At 32.0% G+C, this 19,363-nt stretch overlaps 1 protein-coding gene across 2 annotated transcripts in view; it reads left to right on the top strand.

Moving 5' to 3' along the window:
- The first annotated feature begins 202 nt into the window (after window positions 1-202).
- eIF6 (eukaryotic translation initiation factor 6) overlaps window positions 203-19,363 on the top strand; it is a 221,775-nt gene continuing 202,614 nt past the window's right edge. Inside the window, exon 1 of one of the 2 annotated variants that reach the window (XM_089595814.1) lies at window positions 203-617. In XM_089595814.1, coding sequence (XP_089451940.1) covers window positions 511-617 — 107 coding nt within the window. In that variant the 5' untranslated portion in view covers window positions 203-510. Of the gene's footprint in view, window positions 618-685; window positions 761-19,363 lie in introns of those variants that run through there. The other variant, XM_089595815.1, reaches the window with a different exon arrangement.

The following is a 19,363-nucleotide window of genomic DNA, read 5'->3' on the forward strand; positions in this document are numbered from 1 at the left end:
TACGGTTTATTCGAACGCAACTAGTCTAAAAAAATTCACCCTAAATGGCCTTAATCCTTAGTTCTTTCATGTAGACGAGTGATCGCTGCTTTGCTCTGTCGGTCCTGACATAAACATATAAGGAACATAGACTGCTCGTTCTTGTGTACGGCGATTGCCAACGGTTTGAACGTGCGAGGGAGGCAGTTGCCCACGTTTGATTTTGTGTGTCCTACTTGTATTTTAGCTTCAGCGCCGTACATAAGAACGAACAGTCGTTATTTCTTCTATGCTTATGATCTCTGATATATTGTACCTTCATTCACTGCCACACTATAGACGCGGGTAGTTAGTTTCTTGGGGAACGAAATTCGTCTCTTGTTAACTGGAGAGATCTATTACTACATCTGAACTCTCAGCAACTGTAGAATGTTGATGTCTCGCACACGAACGAGTTAGAACTGTTTTTTTATTAACACTTAAATTAGTTCAACGTCTTGTTTCTGCAGTTAAAAAAATCTTTCCTAAGTCATGGCTGTTCGTCTTCAATTTGAAAATAATAACGAAATAGGAGTTTTTTCTAAACTCACAAATTCGTATTGCCTTGTGGCTATTGGTGGATCTGAAAATTTTTATAGGTAAACTTTTTGTAAATTATTGCATTACTGTAATTTTTTTGGTATTAAATGTTAACTATTGCAGCAGTGATATCAACAAATGAATAAAGATAATGTGATTTTTTATCATTAATTCAGATTTTTATGAGTATGGACAATTACAAGTAAGTTTTCCCAACTTAGTATTCAAATTTAGTAGCACATAATGCTGCATGGTATCATCTATAAAGGCATAGCTGACTTGCGTTTTGAACCATTGTACGTGAAACATGTTCATTGCTGTATGGGCATGATTTTTTAAACAAATATTGATCACTTTTATTGTGTTTTGTGTCATTTTTTTCATTTTTTAAATTGTTGATACTGTGCCCTAGGCCAAAAAAAGTAGTTTTTTCGTGTATTTGTGTACCTTTTGATAAATATGAATGCAATATTTTTCTGCATTATTTTGATTATTTATTTGTAATTTTAAATAGTATACTCTCTATGATTGCACTATCACCCTTTTTAATACTTCTCTGCTAATGATAATTTATCGAATATATTCCAATTTGTCATTAAATAGTGGAAGTGTTGAAAATAAATTAAAGTGCATTACAAACTGTTTAACTTAACCTCTCATAGCTGAGTAATGTAATGTCTGGGTGATTGATATAAAAACTAACCATTAATGAATTATGTACAGAGTCTTAAGTTATTTAATAATATTAATAACTCTGATAAGCTGGCATTTTTGTTCTAAAATATAGAGTGATGAAAGTAGAGATGGTTACCATCCCTGTTGTTGCGGTCCAATATAAACCAATGAGATTTTTCTATTGGTTTCTTATCGGTATTTGCACCCGTTAATCCAAATAAAATCTGAAATGGTCAAAAATAGATTTTATGTATCATTTATTGTATCTAAGTAAGACATGATTAAAAAAAAATAAATTGACAAAGTTATGTCCTACCATCTGGATGGCAACCTCAAAATGGGGGGGATTAAAGTATTGTACATGTAGATTGAAAGTAAAGTTGGTTATTAATTTTTTTTAGAAATTTGTAAAAAATACGTTAGTCCCTCTGATTTGGTGTTGCCATCCGGATGGTAGAACATGAATTTGTGTGATTATTTTTGTTCAATGATGTCTTGGTTACATTAAAAATCCATTTTTGACCATTACAAATTTTATCTGGATTTATGGGTGCAAATACCGATAACAAACCAATAGAAAAATCCTATTGTTAAATTATGTTGGTTTTTATTGGACCGCAACAACAGGGATAGGACTTAATTACTATTAGTCCATTGCCCAGAGACAAAAAAAAACGATTTAAGGTGGTTCTTTCATGATTCCCCAGTCAATGGTGCGACTGACAAGTTGATATTTATTAATGCTGCTTAAATTTTAAACGATTATTTGTTAATACCGCTTATTGAGGCAAATTAGGTGCTGATTCAAAATTTTAGATCATAATATACGATATAGAAGTTCGTAGGAATGATTATCTAAAATTCGCGCTTAACCTTAAAATACAAGCCGTGAAGGCATACCCATGCTTTCAACATAGGAAACGAAAATGTATGCCTGTGATTCTTTTATTCGGAATAACATAAGCTTTATTGTGTCAGTTTTTTACTTGGTTGCGTTCAAGAAATAAATAGCTAGGCTACAACTTTCAGTAAAAAATTCTTAGTTGCCATGAAAGCACATGTTTAAAATTTAATTTTCATTTATCATTTTCTTGCGTTTATATTTGTCAGCCTATTTCGAAATTTTGAGAGGTAGTGTATTGTAACTTAATAAATGATTCCTCAAAATTTCATGCCATTCTATTCATAATTATTTCATAAAAGTACCACCTTAATCTTATGTTTTCCAGTTAAGAAAAAATTAGACATTCCCCTGCAGAATTTTCCCAGGAATACGGGAAAAATAGTTTTGTCCAAATCAACCGACGGCTTCATTTGTTAATCAACAATTTAAAAAAAAAATTTTTTTTGCCAATTTTTTATTTACGTTTTTGCTTGTATCTCCGTTTTTATTGCTCTTAGAAAAACTTTTCTACTACCAATCTCTTTGTCACCAATTTTCATATAAAATAGATACTGTTGCAAATACATTATTAATTGTTCACGCGTTAAGGGCGGAAAAGCGCGAAAAAAAATTTTTTATACCCAAAACCTTTCGATCGACTTAGTAAAAAACTATCTAGTCAATTTGAATGTAATTGTAAAAAATATAGATATTATTTTGTACAACAAAAAGCTATTTGTAAAATTGCAAGTAATTATTAGTTTTCTGTTAATTAATTTTCTAAAGTAAAACTTTAAAGTGTTATTACAAACATCACTGATAGTTTATCGACATTTCGTTTGAGTAAAAACGTTGTATTTGATATATGTAATGATAACGAAAAAGAAAAATTAGATTTCTGTCAATTTTGAAGTTTTTTTGTAAAAAATTGTATTTTGCAACTTAAACAATTGCAAACATCTCAGTCAATTTTGTATATCTTTATTTGCAACAAACGGCATTGTATTTGTCATGAAAAAAAAAAAAAAAAAAAAAATTTTTATAAAAAGAATGATCTAGTTTACTCTGCAGCTGAGATATAAGAAATATACGTTTTTTGCAATAACGGACTAACTATTTAAAGTAAAGTACCCTCTATTCGGACACATAATTTTAGGTAATCCACTATTTCTAAATTCACAAGGAAATTAGCTGTTTTTGCGAAAAAGACGGTTGACATATAGATAATAAAGTAATTTTTCTGTCACTTCAAAAAAAAAAAATTCTTTGTGACCGTGTGATCATTGTTTAAAATAATTATAAAGATTCAGTCTCAAAACCCCTATATTCGGACAATGCATTTCTAAATAGTCTGAATATAGGTCCCGTTACGACGTAGGGACCATAATCCGGACAGTCGTGAACATTGAGAAAATGAGGTTATGGCAGATCTTTATATACAGTTATATTTTACTTTAATGGCTTTAATTTGTTAAACAAATGCAAAAAACAAACTATTATTGTATTTTACTACGTAGTATAACCATTTCTTTGCACTTGTAAGCAAGTGAATTGCTGGATTATGTGTGTCCGAATATGGGGCACAGTTTGAACCGTAGTATCTAATTTCCGGACAGCAGCCAAACACAAAAAACCTCGATTTGCAAGAAAAAACGTTTCTTTTAATGAATTATCAAATTAATTCGACGTATGTTGTACTATCCTAAATCAATTTGATACTGTAGATTACAAATAAATTTTTTCATTCAGAAATTGTAAAAAAATTATGTAATTATCGCTGCTGTCCGGATATAGGTCCTAACAACACTTTTGTCCAAATACAGGGTACTTTACCTTAGGTTTTTTTATTGCGAAAAAATTTTTGTATCATTTTCATATACATCTGCATCATACTACCAGAGCACTTTATCAATTTTAATGAAAAGAAAGCTAAAACAAAATTAAGAATATCGCATTGTAACAACCGGCGGCAGCTCAGCGCTCCCATCTGTACCCCTCTCTTGCGACTAGGTGACTGACCGGTTGCAGTACGCATGGGGGAAAACACGGACTGTGACTAGCGTTTGAATTTAAATAAGTTGTTGTACATAAACTAGGAGCGGTTTGTTTAAGGGGGCTCCTTCACGAAAGTCCCCAAACAGAGATATATTATTTCTTGTAAATAAAAGTCTACTGAATTTAATGGTGGTCTAAATTATATTTCGAATGGGTCAAAATTTTGAGAAATCCGAGCTCAAAGTCGTAACTATTAGCACGTGTTCCTATGGGGCAGCGTGAAAAACAATTTGTTTTCGTTTATAATAAACCTAAATTAAATGTCCCAGCAGACTGAATATATACGTTTTGTAGATGAAGTCTTCCTCTGTAATATGCTGTATTAAAAATTGTGGATAAAGGACCATTTTAGCGAGATATTTGTGATGGAAATAAATAAATAGTGTCCGGGAGGTCAGGAGGTCACGTGGGTAGCAGACGTACTTGTTCACCTAATCGTGCGAGTTTTCCAAAAGTTGAGATTCGTATAGCTTGAAGTTTGTATATACCTAGCATTATTTTTATCGAATAATTGTATTTACAATTAACATCACTTAATACGTCTTCATTTCATATTTCATCCAAGAATTAACTTTACAAACATACCTGGTATAACCTCTTGAGTGCCTTTTTTTTCATCATATTTTGTTACATACTTTTTTTCATGAACTTGCCTTTCCTCCATCCTCTTGAGACTCAATGTGCGTGGTATTCTTTTTTTTAGGTGGATTAGAAGGATCGTCATCCATTGTTTATCAATTAAATGATGTTAATGACATACAGATACTAAACACTATAGAGGTAGAGTAATAGCAGAAAGGCATGCAAACACGACATATATATACCATATACCTATATATTACGTCGCTATACTACACCAACACAGGTGGTCTGGTGGTGTACCCTCGTATGCACTAGACTGGTCAAAACAATAATTAATTTTTCGTACAAAGTTAAACTACACACATAAATATCATTTTTCCCACTTCATACGTTATAGAAAATATCATAATGATTTTCAGACATATTTGTTTATTGAAAAACAAAACTTTATTTTTTGCTTGTCTTTGACCTCAGCAGTAGTCGTAGGAGCCCCCTTAAATAATCTTTTTTTTAATGAAATCGTTAAAGTCGAAGGTTACCGAGCGAAAAAATATATGACGTGTTTAAAGTCCGAAACTGGATGCTAACCTCAACACGTAAACAAGTGGATTAGTATCTATAAGTATATATATTGAGCCTACTACTTAATATTTTCAGGTGTGATATTCTAATGTCACACAAATGGATCGTACAAGGGCGATGAGCCACCTTAATTATTGGATAAATGAGTCAGTTAGTGGTGAAGAATATTTGGACAATTTGGTGACACAGTACTCTAGGCAGTTGGTAGACGTACCGCATTGTACTGTAGCCTTTTAGAGTTGTCAGTCACCCGCCGTCGTTGCAATAATACACTTTATCCATTCAACAATAAATTGTACATACTGTTTAATTAAATTGTGTAAGTGTACCCTTTGTTGTTATGTCTCATAATAAAATATACATGCAATCTGTAAATTTCAATTCGAGTACTAATAGAGGTTTGTATTATTACATAAACCACATAATTTTGCTACAATGAGGCGATTCCTAACTTTAAGATTGTACGGGAATTTTTTTTCATTACTAACACCTCCCAGTCCGCTCTTCTCGACCTTATGACTCTGAAAATTGCAACGTTGCATGCAACAAAAATGCAATTATTTTATTTTATTTTTTTAAATTTTATTTAAGAAGCTTTAAACGCTTTGACAAGTAATGAGGAAGGCACCCAACAATTTTTAGATCATAAAAATGTACTCTTATTGAGATATAAGAGTTGAAAGATTAATTCAAGCGTAAAGGCGGGAGAAAAGCGTTCAAGCTTTCAAAACTATTAAGTTAAGATTGTAGTAGTGTGTAAAAATCAAGGTTAGTCTCTATCTACACAATAAATCATGAAAACCATTAAATAAAAACTCATTGCTACGATAACATCACGATATACCAATGACCCATATAACCTAATAACCCAACAAAGTTAAAATAAGCTGTATACGCACGTACAAATGGCTTAAAAATCGAAAAATCATCAATACCAAAACTATGTCCTTAGTGCTAGAGACATAAAATAACTAAAAATGTATATGTTCTGCCCTTAAAATCTTAATATATTAAATATTTCGTTGTGGAAATCACCGTGACGAACCAACATTTCAAGAGATTCTAATTAAAAGAGCTGTACGTCACCGGAGATGGCAGGAAAAACCGAATTATCGATAAGAACGCACAACAAATAAAGCACTTTAAGTCTTCCAAAACTTATTATTTATTGAATTTATTATTAAAATTAAAGACTGAAAAATAGCTACATTTTAACTAAATCTGATATCACAAGCTGCACGCCACTGATATTATTAGGTACATATAATAGTATGAGTTTCGACAATTTTTGTCATCCGGAATAATTAATTTCGAGTGTTACATAGCAACAATGACCGAAAAGTACAGAAGTTTAGGGTGAATACAGAATTACGAGCTGCACGCTACTGATAATGTCTAGACACTTAGTAATATTACTTAGTTTCTGTAATAGTTATTAGTTGCGACAATTTTCGTCTTCCAGAATTCTTTATTTTGAGAGTTACATTCGATAAAAATGTATTAGTTATAATAAATCATGACTCCAGGCGCTTACTTTTAGGTGTAGTAAGAATTGTTACGTATTTTTTTTACACAAAAATCTTATTTTAACAAAATTTAATATGGATTTGCCTATTTTAATACAAGTGCACAACTGCTGTTGTTTAATTAAAATTCTACTGGTATGAGTCATTTTATCAAATTAGAATTATCTGTTACGTAATCATTTCTCATAGGTAAGGTAATCGTCAACTGATTTAGAATGTTACGAGGGTTTCTCGATTCGTAAATAAATAAAGGCATAGTTTGTGGCTAAGTTACATTACAAGAACTTCTTATCTGTGAGAGAAGTACTGCGTGTTTTGCTCTTATGGATCTGGTTTCCTCGCTCTTGTGTCTCTAGCTAATATCTCCAACTAGCTGTCCCCTGATTGGCTCTTCTTTCCCTTTAGCTTCTTTTCTCTATTCTCCTACTTTATAGAGCCCAGGCCGAAAGGGGCGCACAGACGCTTAGCTGTATGCTATCGTACGTAACAATCGATATGTATCATACAAATAAGTAACGTTTGTTAAACAAGATGTAATCTTAAGAATTCTTGTTTTTTAATACAGTCAGTTACCAAAGTCAAATATAAAACTTTTTTTTCAAATTTTGTTATTTACTCATTAACGTTTTATGTAAATCATCAAATAACACCATTTGTATTTAAATATTTTTAATTTTTATCTGACTGTGGTATTTTTTTAAATTTATTTTATTTATTTCATACTCCGTCCCTTTCGGGTTTGGAGGGCTTCCGTTACATTTCTTATCGTTATCTTTGCACATTCCTTTTACATATGTTTTACATTTTCATTCATGATTTTCAAGTTACATAACCTATTCTTATTAGTAAGTAAACAAAAACATATAATAAATTTAAAAAAAAAACTTTTCAAAGATAATTTGAATCTAATTTGAAATTCATATTAATATTTATATTCAAATTTAACTACAAATGAAATAAAATGAAATCTATTAATAATACTGAAATAATTAGTCACTCTTACTTTTAGATAATATTATAAACCTAAAACTTTTCAAAGATAATTTGCTACTAATTTAAAATTCATATTAATATTTATGTTTAAATTTAACTAGAAATAAAATAAAATGAAATCTATTAATAATACTGAAACAATTAGTCACTTTTTCTTTTATATAAAATTAGAAACTTTAAAAAAACAACAAAAAAAAAATATACTGTCCATATAGCCACTGCAATAAAATAAATTAAATCTTAAATACTACAGTCTTTTTGAAAGTATATTTACACTTCATTTTACACTTAACACTGTTTTTCTTGATCCTTTCTCTTCGCTCTTCTCTCTTCTCATATCCTTCCCTTCTTCCTTCTTGATTTCTTCATCCTATTTCTCTTGGCACTCTCAGGAACTCTCCCCTTCTTTTCTTTTCCTAACTACTCTTCTCAATATTTCTATTTCCTTTGCGCTCTTATCAAGTATATCTTCTATTACTTTTTCGCTCCTTGTTTTTTCGCATCTCTTCAGTATGTGTGTATGATTTTCCTCCTCTTCCTTGCATAATCTACATTTCCTTTCTTCTTCTTCCTTCCAATGTTCTCTGCTTTTACATTCATTACCACATCTAAATCTTGCCATTAATTTTCTATCTTTTATTGGTATTTCCATCTTCAGATATTCTGGTTCATCCTCTGTTATTATGTCCTTGTATATCTTATTATATCTTGAGTTTTTTATCTTTTCTAATCTTTTTTCTTTCTCCTTTCTTCTTCTACTCTCTATTATCTTAAATCTTACTTGCTCTTTGAATTCTGTCCCTCTCATGTATCTTGTTTCTGTTACTTCTTCTTCCTTTAATATTTCCATTCTCTTTTTTGCTACTCTTCCTATGTTTTCTCTTTCTTTATCTTTATCTTTTTCTCTTATGCCTTCTTTTGCTAATTTAATTTTTGAGTCCCTAATCTTTTCTTCAAATTTTATTGCTCTTCTTAGCGCCTTCATTTTCATGCTTTCCAATTTACATTCTTCTTCAACTAAATAATTTGGTGTATTCCTGTCTAATTCCAATAACCACTTAACATATTTTCTTTGTATACTTTCCAATCTCTCATCTTCTTCCCAGCCCCATACTTCTGCTCCGAATAACGCTATACTCTCCACTAATGCCACAAATAACTTCTTCCTTCTTTGATAACTATACTTAAATATCCTCTCACCTATACTCCAAGCGCTTTTCATCGCCATTATAGCCTTTCTCTTCCTTTCTTCCAAATGCCTTTCATTACTACCATTTTTTTGTAAAATATATCCCAGATATCTAATTTCTGTCACTTCTTCTAGTTCTTTCTATCTTTTAGCTCTTCTTCTCTGTCTGCTATTAAAACTATGTCATCAGCGTAGGATAAACTCCATATTTTTTCATTTCCTATTCTGCATCCTCCTACTTGCCCTTTTCTCATTTCCTCTTCTAGATCCGCTAGGTACACATTAAATAATGTTGGGCTCAATGGACAGCCTTGCCTTACTCCTCTCTCTGTCCAAAATTCATCTGATATTTCATCTCCTACCTTTACTATATTTATAGTTTCTTTGTATATATCCATAATTCTACTTATCAATATTTTACTCACCTCCATATCTTGCAATCTTTCCTTTAAAACCGTTCTATCTACTCTGTAAAATGCCTCTTTTAAATCAATGAAGCATGCGAATATTTTTCCTTTTGGTTTACTTAATTTGTCTTCCACTATGTGCTTCAGCGTATAAATTGCTTCCATCACTCCTCTTCCTTCTCTGAATCCAAATTGACTTTCTGCTAATTTTTGTTCAATCTCTTTTTTTAATAATTCATTTAACATACTCGCGTATATTTTATATGCCGTGCATGTCAAAGTTACCCCTCTGAAATTATCCAGCTCTTCTTTATCACCTCCTTTATAAATTGTGCATATCACTCCTCTTCTCCATTGTACTGGAATCCTTCCTTCTTCCCATACTTTCTTCATCAATTCCCATAGCGCTGCATCCACCTCTTTTGGCATATATTTCCATATTTCGTTTTCTAGTTTGTCATCTCCTGGTGCCTTCCTCGGTTTTAACCTATTTATTAACCTCTTGAACTCTTCTTTGCTTAATTCTTCTTGGTCCTGTGTACTTTTCTCTATTCTTGCATTCTCTTCTTCCACCTTTTTTATCATCATAGCTTTTTCATCCTTACCGCCTAGTTTCCTCATAAAATGCCTTCTCCATTTTTCAATTTCTGTCTTATTATTAACGCCTGCTTTCTTCTTTCTATATCTATTTATATAATTCCAAATTTCCCTTTCTGATTTTGCGACCTTTATATTTCTTTCCTCCGTTATTTCATACCTTTTTCTTTTCGCCTCGCACCAATTTCTATACTCTCTCTTTTTGTTAATTAGATAGTTTCCATCCACTTTCTTTTTTCTCCATAGCTTCATTATTTTTCTCAGCTCCTTCTTTTTTGTTTTCCATTCTTTGTCATACCACTTTCTTTCTCCCAACCTCCATACCTTAGACTGTTTTTTAGTTTTTGGTACTGCTGCTTCTATTGCTTCTTTTATTTCTTCCCAACTTCTTTCTACTTGTATCTCTTTCCAATTCCATCCTTCGCACCTCTCCTGGTATTGGTCTATCAATTCTTGCGTCCATTCTCTTCTTGAAATTTCCTTTTCTTCCTTTCCCCTATCTTCTACCATCTCTATTTCATTTTCTAAGTATATTTTTAATGGCATGTGATCTGACTCTGTTCTTTGTCCTATTTTTAATTCTTTTATCTGATCTAACGCTTCTTGATTACTTATAACATAATCTATTACTGACTCACCTCTGCTGCCAATGTACGTGTAGTTTCCTTCTTCTCCTTTTTGTCCGTTAACTATACCCCATCCTTCTTCTGTTATTTCCTTAATTAACCTTCTTCCTTCCTCGTTGATTGTTTCATCTTTTGATTTCCTGTTACTAACTTCCTTGCTTCCAATCTCCATCTCACTGACCCATCCACCTTCCCTGCCAGTCCTCGCATTCCAATCTCCTGCCAGTATAATACCACCTTTTTCCTGCGTTCCTATTTTTTCTTTTATAATTTCCATTGTCTTTGCCACGTCTTGGCAATATACTCCTACAAATGTCCACTCTCGTTCGCCATATTTAATTTCTTGTTTTACTATGTTACCACTCAATTCCTCGTAATTTTTAATTTCTAACTTCTTATTAATTCCTGTAATTATTCCTCCTTTCGCTCTACCTTTTTTGTGTTCTCTTTTTGCTGCAACAAATTTCCATTCATACTTTTTCGACATCTTACTTTCTATATCTTCCCATTTATTTTTCTCGAACCATGTTTCTACTAACATTATAATATCAAAATTATTTAAATATTCCCATACTTCCACGTCCTTATTTAACACTCCTGCTATGTTCCAATCGCATATATTTACACTTTTTTTTTTCTCCTCCTCCAGCTCCCTCTCCTCATTCCCTTCTTGTCCTCTTCATTCTTGCGATCTTCCTGTTATTTTCCCCTGTATCCTTCTTCTTTCTTCTAGGAAATTTCCCTTCCATTCGTTGTATCTATACCACTTATCGTCAATCATCAATTTCATATAGCCAATTTTTGTGGTTTTTCCTTCGTTTCTTTGTTCCTTTGATTTATCTAATATCAATCTTTGTATTTCTCTTTCTTTTCGTGTCAAATCGTTTTCAATATATATTCCTTTTTCAAGCTTCTTCTTGTTCATCATGATACTGTCTTTCATTTCCTTGCTTTCCAATTCTACTACTACCATTTTCATATCACTTTTTCCTTTCTTTACCACTATTTCAGTAGCATTTTTCACTTTTACATTGACATTGATTTTCTGTTCCACAAACTCTTCCACCTTCTTTTTTATATTTTCTTTTTCTATAATTGCACCTTTAATGACAATGTTCTGTCTTCTCTTCTCCCTTTCATTTTTTCTAATTCCCATTCTAATCTGTTGATCCTTTCTTCAATAGCTTTCTTCTCTTCTATCCACTCTAGTCTTTCTTTTCACCACCTGCTTCTTTCCTCTTTCCATTCTTCTTCCCTTTTTCTAATCTTTCCATCAATTCAAACATACTATCTAATCTCTTTTCTATCCTACTCATCTCATCATTTTGTTCTTTAACATCCTGACTTTCATCCTTTTTTTCTTTTTCTCTCTGGAAATTCAGGGTGGATTGTTCTTTGATTTTTGGATTTGTGTTTGTATTACTCCTCGTGTTAATATTTGCGTTTTTTCCTGTCATTTTCAAAATTTTACCGACTCTACAGATATCTTCCTTACCGACCGTGTCAATTCCGGTAATTCAGGAATTCTTTTTATCTACTGCCAGTAACCAGGTTGTCAAAAACTTCTTTATCTACTGTCTCTACTTTCTCTGTCGGTAACCGATAAAAAGAAATCACCTTTCCCTGCCCGTGCCCTTCCTTCTTACTGGGTTTCCTAACCTCACTTTTTTCTACACCCCTGTTTGCCCTCTTTTTCACTATTCACTGTTCACTTTTCTTTAATTATTATCACTTCTTTCTTTCTCCCTTTTCCTTCGTATACAACTTTTTCCTTTGTTCACCCGATTGCACTATTGTTTTGCGACTTGCATCGGCGTCTTGTTCGTCTCTCGCGTTTTCTGTCCTACCTGTTTTTCAATCCTTTATAATCCTCCTGTTTCACTTTCTTTTTCAGTTTTTGTCACTGTTTATTATGTCCTCATGTATTTCACCACTTTTTAAAGACTTTATCATAGCTATCTACCCTTGCTTTTTCTTCTATTTATTGCTTTATTCAGGAGCTCACTTTTACACGTCCACTCTCCTACGTGTCCACAACGGAAGTCATCTGACTGTGGTATATAAAGTCTACTTTTCTTCTTGAACCTCATACCTACAATTTCATTATCCTACATTTGCTAAAAAACGTTGTAATTATAGTAGATAATGCATTTATTAATAAGATTTTTCTATTTTTTTTTCTTTGCATTTACATTTTTTTAAATAAATATAATTTTTTTTGAAAGAAATCAAAAATATTGAAATTGTTGTTGATTAGTTAAAGAAAAAAATTAGTCTTTTTATAATAAGATGTAATTTAAAACTATTTCATACAAAAAAATGTTAATTTCTTTTCACACAATACGTAGATCAAACGATAAACTGGAAAAAAAAATTTTTAATCAACCACATGCCTATAATATGTGACTATATTTTGCTTTAAAATGCCAATGGTTACATAATGTTTAACAATGAGAATAAACTTTTCTGATGTGTTTCTATGTATAAGAAATAACTTACTCAATGTCTCCCTATGGAAATCAGATTAAGGAGGTTCGATGTAGCCTTACAGCAGGGTGGTGAAGTGGGACCAGGAGTATCGGAAGTTTGTAGCATTACCGATAGAGCGTTATACATTTCATTTTCATGGTAAAAATGCACTAATCTTACAAATCTAACCAAAGTTTTTATTTTTACGTCGAAAAATTATGATTTTCCCTATAATGAGTATAAATACAGATGACAATCGGTAGTTCACATAAATCCGCAGTACTTAAACCATCGAAATATTTTTTTTTTTTTTTTCGATTTTTCAACTATTACTAAGGTGTGTAATTTTTTGGTCATAACATTTTTTTCTATATCAATCCGTGTTACAATGTTTATTTTTTATTTAAAATATCTTAATAACTACATGGCTAAGATAGCCCTAAAAACACACTTTCGTTTCTTATAACAAGAAACAAAGATTGTTTGAAGATCGCTGAACATTCGCTTTTTATAATTTAAGAACGGAACTATGTTTCCAAGTTATTTATATTACGTATATGACACGGAATGTCACACTTCAAAATCAAATTTTGAGATAATAAAGTTAAAAATTAAATAATAGTATGTTATATCATTGCATAGAGATAAAAAAATAAAATAAAAAATTATTAATTTGTTAAATTTTTTGAGAAATTGTAAAAAAAATTTAGGATTTAATATTTCAGGGGTTGGCGCACAAATGTATTAAGTATCTAGTTTATTTTGTTAAAAAAAAACCAAAAATGCCAGTGAAATAAGAAACAATTTATTAAGTGTAGTAGATCCTACTACTACTTATGCTTTTAAACAAGACGAACATATTAAAGGATACGGTGATCTTGAATGAAGCCGAAGCTAGCTGCTTTGCTGAACGAAAAGGTCTTAGAAAAATTTTTTTAAAAATTAAATTGAATAGGCTTAATTTAATTGAGTTTACGTCCTTTCCATTTGTACGTATTATCATAGCACAAGTAATTTAATTACATCAGAGATGCTGTAAAATATGAATTGATGCCTATTTCGCCATCTGCCTGTGTTAGTAACTTTTACAGTTTTTTCTGTTGTTATCAAATAACGGATGTTGAATTAGCAAAACCCAAAATCAAATTTTTGCACCGAATAAAAAAATAGTCAGTGCAAAAACTTTTTATTCTGTTATTAAAAGTTTACTCTAAACTTAGTAGAGTAATAAATAACGATATTGTCTGGGGTATATAATCTTAGGTTTTGCTTGTTATCAATCTGTTCTTTAAAAAACAATAAAGAAAACATGGAAAATACTGTCAAAGCAAACTCGAGGAAATCACTATGGTAAAACTGACATTTTAGATCCCTGTAAGTATCGATTGTAGTTCGATTCCAATTTTTCTTTATTGAATTTTCAGATCTTATAATTGATTTTAAGAACCAATAAGTTTTTGATCAAAAGTAAGTGATTGCGTCGTATATGGAGTTAGCATGACACTTTTCGACCCGATTTATCATATTGGGGTCATAATTAGCAGTTTTTTAGCAATTCAAGAGCCAAATTTGCAGTTCTACAAAATAATAAAGTAATGAAAGAACCGCTATCTCCTGCGGATTTGATCAGTGACCGGATGAAAGCCTCAAATATGTATAGATGCCATTATTTACAACATACAGAACAAACATACAGGATTTTTTTGCATTGCAAAGATGATTCGTTTAGCCGTAATTGCAAAAAACGTAAAAGCCATATAACTCTGTCTACATAAGCTAGAGTACTTAGACTTTTTTTTAAAGTTTGTATTTTCTATATCGTCGTTTTAAAAAAAAAAAACATGCAAAATTGGTCGACTTATTTTCAACTGTCTATGTTGCGAAATGAGTTTCGTTGTTGCCAAGACATCAATACTAAAAAAATCATATATTTCTTTTGGTTTATTGTTTATTATTTAAATCAAATCATCATGTATTCACGGAAGTCTAGCAACAATACCTTTTAATCTTATTTCACAATAAGACATCGTAATTTTAGATTAAAAAATTTATTTCAAAAAAAATATGCAATGTTTTACAACGGTTAAAAATGCGATTTTTTTTATCAGTTATATGATATAAATTCCCTGTGTTACATAAAAATTCATCCAAAGCTTTTTATTCCACAGAAATTAAAAAACTTTTGCCAAAAAAATGTTTTGTCCGCAATTAAAAAAAATTTTTTTATTATAAACAATAAAGAGAAGTATAAAATACTAGTGTATTTTTTAGAAAATTATATAACAAAGAAAAAGATAGCCTTATATTTTCTATGATTGCCATAGGAAAGATATGTACAAAAAATAAAAAACAAAATCCTAATTTTTTTATGAATTGTTAAAAAAAAAGTTGGTGTCATATAAAATAAAAACTACTTTTTTCGTACTTCTAAAGAGATTTTGAAGATAAATGACTATTTTTTATCCTTACGTAAAACATGCAGTAACATTGCATGATTTTAGTCTACTAGACGTGAATCGAGTGTTGTGGTCTACTAACATTCACCAGATAGTTAATAAAATATACTTTTTTATTTTTATACATGAAACAACAAAAATAGACAAAGCCGAATTACTATCGTTTAGACACTGATTCATTTGATGGTTAATGATTATAAAATTGGTACTTTGACACTAATGATATTGAATAAGCTCTTAATAATTTTAAAAACAGAGTTAGTAGGCCAGTGAAATAAATCATTATGCACAATCAATTGGATTCACTTAAAAAAATCATGAGATTAATTATTTAGTCAGAGAATCTAAAATAATTTAAGTAAAATTGTAGAAGAACATTAAATAGATTTTTAAGAAAGTGCATACGAATCTGCGGAATACGGATTTCAGCAGATAAAATGGGGTAGGAAGTGTATATACAGCATGATATGTAACGGTGGCATTTCCCGAGAACCGCGTGTAGAGCGATTTTTTCTGACGCGAACCCCGGTGGAATTAATTTTTTAGGGCAAATAGCTTTTAAATGGGAGCCGATTGAAAATACGTTCCAAACTACCCCTAAATGGGGTTGGAAAGCTAAAGTGCGCCCGCATGAACTCGCAACGTTGCCACATTGTTATTGGAGCTTAGTCGGTAAGCAGTGAGAACTATATCCATGTGCGCACGCAAGAGCGTTAGCTACTGCTGGTAACTTGAAAGTTTGATGTAAACATTTTTACCTTAAGGTAAATATTGTCTGCTCCTTATGTTGTCAGTTGTTTATCCATCACGCGCTTACTGTCTTTCTCACTCTCATGTTGGACAAAAACATCTTTAAATTTTTATACTTAAGTAATGTTACCTCGAATAAAAGTAAAATACCATATCAGTAGAGATTTTTTCACTCTACACGATAGTATTTTTGTAAAAATAGTCGACCTCTCGGTCGAAAATATTGTTGTTAGGTATGTCTTGCTTAGGTTCCCGGGTATGTCGTCTGTACACGATTTAGAACGAGTCCATTCATAAATTGCAATAATCAAGTACCCGCCAAGTGCCCGGGAAGTACCCGCCAAGTGCCCGGGAAGTACCCGAGGAAGTGCCCGGCAAGTACCCGGGAAGTACCCGAGTGTATTGTACTTGGCGGGGACTTCCGGGGCACTTGGCGGGTACTTTCTGGGCACTTCCCGGGTACTTGGCGGGTACTTCCCGGACACTTGGCGGGTACTTCCCAGGCACTTCCTCGGGTACTTCCCGGGTACTTGGTGGGTACTTACCGGGAACTTGGCGGGCACTTCCTCGGGTACTTCCCGGGCACTTCCTCGGGTACCTCCCGGGTACTTGGCGGGTACTTCCCGGGAACTTCCCGGGTACTTGATTATTGCAATTTATGAATGGACTCGTTCTAAATCGTGTACAGACGACATACCCGGGAACGTAAGCAAGACATACCTAACAACAATATTTTTGACCGAGAGGTCGACTATTTTTGCAAAAATACTATCGTGTAGAGTGAAGAAATCCCTACTGATATGGTATTTTACTTTCATTCGAGGTAACATTACTTAAGTATAAAAATTTAAAGATGTTTGTGTTCAACATGAGAGTGAGAAAGACAGTAAGCGCGTGGATAAACAACTGACAACATAAGGAGCAGACAATATTTACCTTAAGATAAAAATTTTTATATTCAACCTTCAAGTTACCAGCAGTAGCTGACGCTCTTGCGTGCGCACATGGATATAGTTCTCACTGCTTACCGACTAAGCTCCAATAACAATGTGGCAATGTCGCGAGTTCATGCGGGCGCGCTATAGCTTTCCAACCCCATTGAAGGGTAGTTTGGAACGTTTTTTCAATCGGCTCCCATTTAAAAGCTATTTGCTCTAAAAAATTAATTCCAACGGGGTTCGCGTCAGAAAAAATCGCTCTACACGTGGTTCTCGGGAAATGCCACTGTTACATATCATGCTGTATATACGTATATTACTGTGTTCGTTATTTCCCAAATTCGATTTTTTGATGATCTACCGTTTCAAAAACTATTTGTTGCATCATAGAATAAAAATGTACAACCTAAGAATCAAGAAAAGTTTGAGTTAACATGTTCCACCAGGCACATTTTGACTTCCCACGTAAATAGAATCGGGTTTCAAAATTTCAACTTTGTTAAATTTTATTGAGCACGTATGGTATTTTCTGTATTTTTAAATCCCATTTAACGTTGAAAATTAAATTTCAGAAATTAATTTTTTTATTCTCAAAATAAGCTTGTGAAAAAAATTTGATTTTCTGGACTTGTTGTTATACAAAAGCTTGGGAGGCCTAAATCGAATTTTTTCAACTTGCTTATATCAAGCTAAACAAATTGATACATTAAGTCCAACTAATATTACATTCAATAGTTTAATGTAAAAATCTAGAGCAATACTTGAAGTTGTCAAAAAAATTAAATCTAGTTGAAATTTCGAAATTCCATGTTATTTCAATGGGAAATATAAGTGTCTCTAGTGGCACGTGTCAACTCGAACTTTTTTCGGTTTTGCGGCTATACAGTTGTATTTTGAGATAGAAGGAATACTTTCTGAAGGGTGGACTGTCGACAATTTGATTTTGGTAAATTACGGATAGTGTAATGTTTTTTTACTTTCATTATTATATTTATTTCATACTCTATCCCTCTCGAATGTAGAGGGCTTCCGTTACATTTCATGGATAACTTTATACAACCTTATTCTATAATTTCATAATTGCAATTACTAGACTTCCGTTCTGACTCTAGACAGACTACAGAGTCTGTAACGATCGTCTTAGCGATATAAACTGAGCCTGATGAGGTTGGCGTTAAGACCAACGAAACGTTGCTCAAACTAACACCTGAATTTTGGAGTTTTCATTCGTACTCTCAAAATTAGCTCTTACTGATCGTGTGCTTAGGCACTGACCCTCAAGTCATCTTTTTTATTTTATCCTCTTCTTTCTTCTTATATCTCAGACTTGACGCATTGCTTTTTTCTCTCTCTTTATTATTATAATTTCCTTTCAGTCTTCATCTTTGATTTATTTCTATTTATTTTTATCCTTATATTTCTTTTATTTTTTAGTTGTTCTCCACTTCTTTCCTTTTTCTAATTACTATTCTTAATATTTCTATCATTCTGTGCTTTATGATTTAACATTTTTTCAATTTCTACCTCGCTTCTCGTTTCTCTGCATATCTGCAACACATGCACATGGTCGTCTTTTTCTTCCTTGCACACTACACTTTTTCTCTTTCTCCCCTTTCCAATATTCTCTATTTCTAAATTCTTCGACATTTATTCCCATATCTGAACGCTGCTATTAACTTTCTATCTATCTTCAAATAGTCTGGCTTTTTCTTTGCTTATAAATACTTACACACTTTTTTGTATCTTGTATTTTTAATTTTTCCATTTTCTCTTTTTTTTTTGTTTTTTTTTTTTTTTGTTCTTTGTTCCTCAATATCTTTTCTTTTATTCCCTTGAATTTTACTGCATTCATATATCTTGTTTCTTTTACATTCTCTTTCCGTAAGACTTGAGCTCACTTCCTTAATTTTTTTCTTATTTTCTTTTTTTCCTTACCTTTCTCTCTTATGCATTCCTTTACTACTTTTATATCTGGGTCGCGAATTCTTTCTTCAGATTTTAACGCTCTTATCAGCGCTTTTATACTCAAAATTTCTATTCTACATTCCTCTTTCACTACATAATTTGGTGTATTACC

Source organism: Copidosoma floridanum, unplaced genomic scaffold, assembly GCF_036245765.1.
Source record: "Copidosoma floridanum isolate Cflo_tuat_1 unplaced genomic scaffold, Cflo_Japanese_pri ptg000028l, whole genome shotgun sequence".
Lineage (NCBI taxonomy): Eukaryota > Metazoa > Arthropoda > Insecta > Hymenoptera > Encyrtidae > Copidosoma > Copidosoma floridanum.